Here is a 2,233-nt window from a genome sequence, read left to right on the forward strand (position 1 = left end):
GCTATTCATTTCAGCAGGGCCAGGATATTACCCAATATTTTTGACCCTGGACAAGTCTTGATGATCTCACTCTATCAGGTTAGCAACTCCATTGTTCTTTGTCACAAGTCATCACTAACTATTCTGAAGAAATGACCACACAACACCAAAGAGAAAGATCCATTTCCCACATTTCCCACTCCAGTTTATTGCGATTTCACTGACAGCTAAAACAATGACCTAACAGTCTCTAAATTCTTGTGAAAGCTGTAAATTTACTGACTGCTTTTCTTAGGGCCTTTTTTATCTCTTTGTTCCTCAGGCTGTAGATGAATGGATTGACCAAGGGTGTCAGTATGGTGTAGAAGATGGAGAATACTTTTTTCAGGTCTTGCAGTATCTTAGTTTTGGGGAGGAGATAAACAATGATCAGGGTACCATAGAAAGTTGTAATCACAATGAGGTGAGAGGAGCAGGTGGAAAAGGCCTTTTGCCGCCCGGTGGTGGAAGGGATTCTCAGGATGGAGGTGATGATACAAATGTAAGATGTTACAGTTAGTAGAGATGGGGGCAGTGAACATACACCCGACAGGACAATACCCAAAAGTTCTATCAGACGGGTGTCGCTGCAGGAGAGATCTATCACTGGGGTTAAGTCACAAAAGAAGTGATCAATCTTACCGGGGCCACAGAAAGGCAGTTGTGACATCAAAGAAGTTATTATGGTAACAGGCAAAAATCCGTTTATCCAAGACCCAGCTGCTAGCAGGACACAGAATCTGCCATTCATACGGGCTCCATGGTACAGTGGTTTGCATATTGCTAAATACCGATCATAAGACATTGCAGCTAAGAGATAACATTCTGTGGCTCCAAATAAACCAAATAAATAATATTGTGTGAGGCAGTGCTGGACAGAAATGGTTCTGTCCCCTGTCAGGAGACTGGCCAGCAGTCTGGGCAGGATGGTGCAGGTGTAGCAGGTCTCCAAGCAGGACAAGTTCCCCAGGAAGAAATACATGGGAGTGTGCAAGTGCTGATCAGTTACAATGAGTGTAATGATGAGGATGTTCCCTACCATGGTCAAAATGTAGATCACTGAAAAAAGAAGAAAGAGAAGAATTTGCAGCTCAGGGAGATCCCCAAATCCCAGTAGAATGAATTCTGTAGCTGTTTTATTGCTCCAGACTGCACTGGCCATAGGTAGTAGTTAAAGAAAATCACACATTCCCTGAAAGAGAACATAAAAATATATTTGAAGATTAATACACCATCAGCAAATAATGCCATAAGTTTCTTTTTTTAATGTCTTCTGCTGGTCACTAGAGGAATTGCAACCCAAGCTGTATACTGACAGACAACTCAATCTCTGTAATATATTTTTGATCTCCAAGAACAGCTGCTTAAAGTCACTGTCGTTCTATATGGATGCTGAGTTTATGACACCAAATATCAGGCTAGGTATTCGTATGGTACAGAAGTACAGGTTATATCAGTGTGAAGAACTGCATGGAAAGCACTGGAAGTCCTTTTTATTACTGACCTTGGCACAAAAAGTGGGAATGTCCTAATAAAGTTTGCGGATGACACGAAGCTGGAAGGTATTGCCAATACCGAGAGGGACTGGGATATCATACAGGAGGATCTGGATGACCTCGTAAACTGGAGTAATAGTAATAGGATGAAATTTAATAGTGAAAAGTGCAAGGTCATGCATTTAGGGATTAATAACTAGAATTTCTGTTACAAACTGGAGACGCATCACTTGGAAGTAACAGAGGAGGAGAAGAACCTCGAAGTATTGGTTGATCACAGGATGACTATGAGCCGCCAATGTGATATGGCCGTGAAAAAAGCTAATGCGGTCTTGGGATGCATCAGGCGAGGTATTTCCAGTAGAGCTAAGGAGGTGTTAGTTATACTGTTATACCGTTACCATTATACAAGGTACTGGTGAGACCTCATCTGGAATACTATATGTAGTTCTGGTCTCCCATATTTAAGAAGGATGAACTCAAACTGGAACAGGTACAGAGAAGGACTACTAGGATGATCCGAGGAATGGAAAACCTGTCTTATGAAAGGAGACTCAATGAGCTTAGCTTGTTTAGCCTAACTAAAAGAAGGCTGAGAGGAGATATGATTGCTATCTATAAATATATCAGAGGGATAAATTCCAGGGAGGGAGAGGAATTATTTAAGCTCAGTACATAAGTTAGGGGCTTGTTACAGCAGTTGGTGGGTGAGATTCCGT

At 41.7% G+C, this 2,233-nt stretch overlaps 1 protein-coding gene across 1 annotated transcript; it reads right to left on the reverse strand.

Moving 5' to 3' along the window:
- Window positions 1-229: 229 nt before the first annotated feature.
- On the reverse strand, window positions 230-1,180 carry LOC119842053 (olfactory receptor 11A1-like). The gene has a single exon (XM_043495747.1). The coding sequence runs from the start codon at window positions 1,178-1,180 to the stop codon at window positions 230-232; it is 951 nt and encodes a 316-aa protein (XP_043351682.1).
- Window positions 1,181-2,233: the final 1,053 nt, after the last annotated feature.

Source organism: Dermochelys coriacea, chromosome 13 (genome assembly GCF_009764565.3).
Source record: "Dermochelys coriacea isolate rDerCor1 chromosome 13, rDerCor1.pri.v4, whole genome shotgun sequence".
NCBI classification, from domain to species: Eukaryota; Metazoa; Chordata; order Testudines; family Dermochelyidae; genus Dermochelys; species Dermochelys coriacea.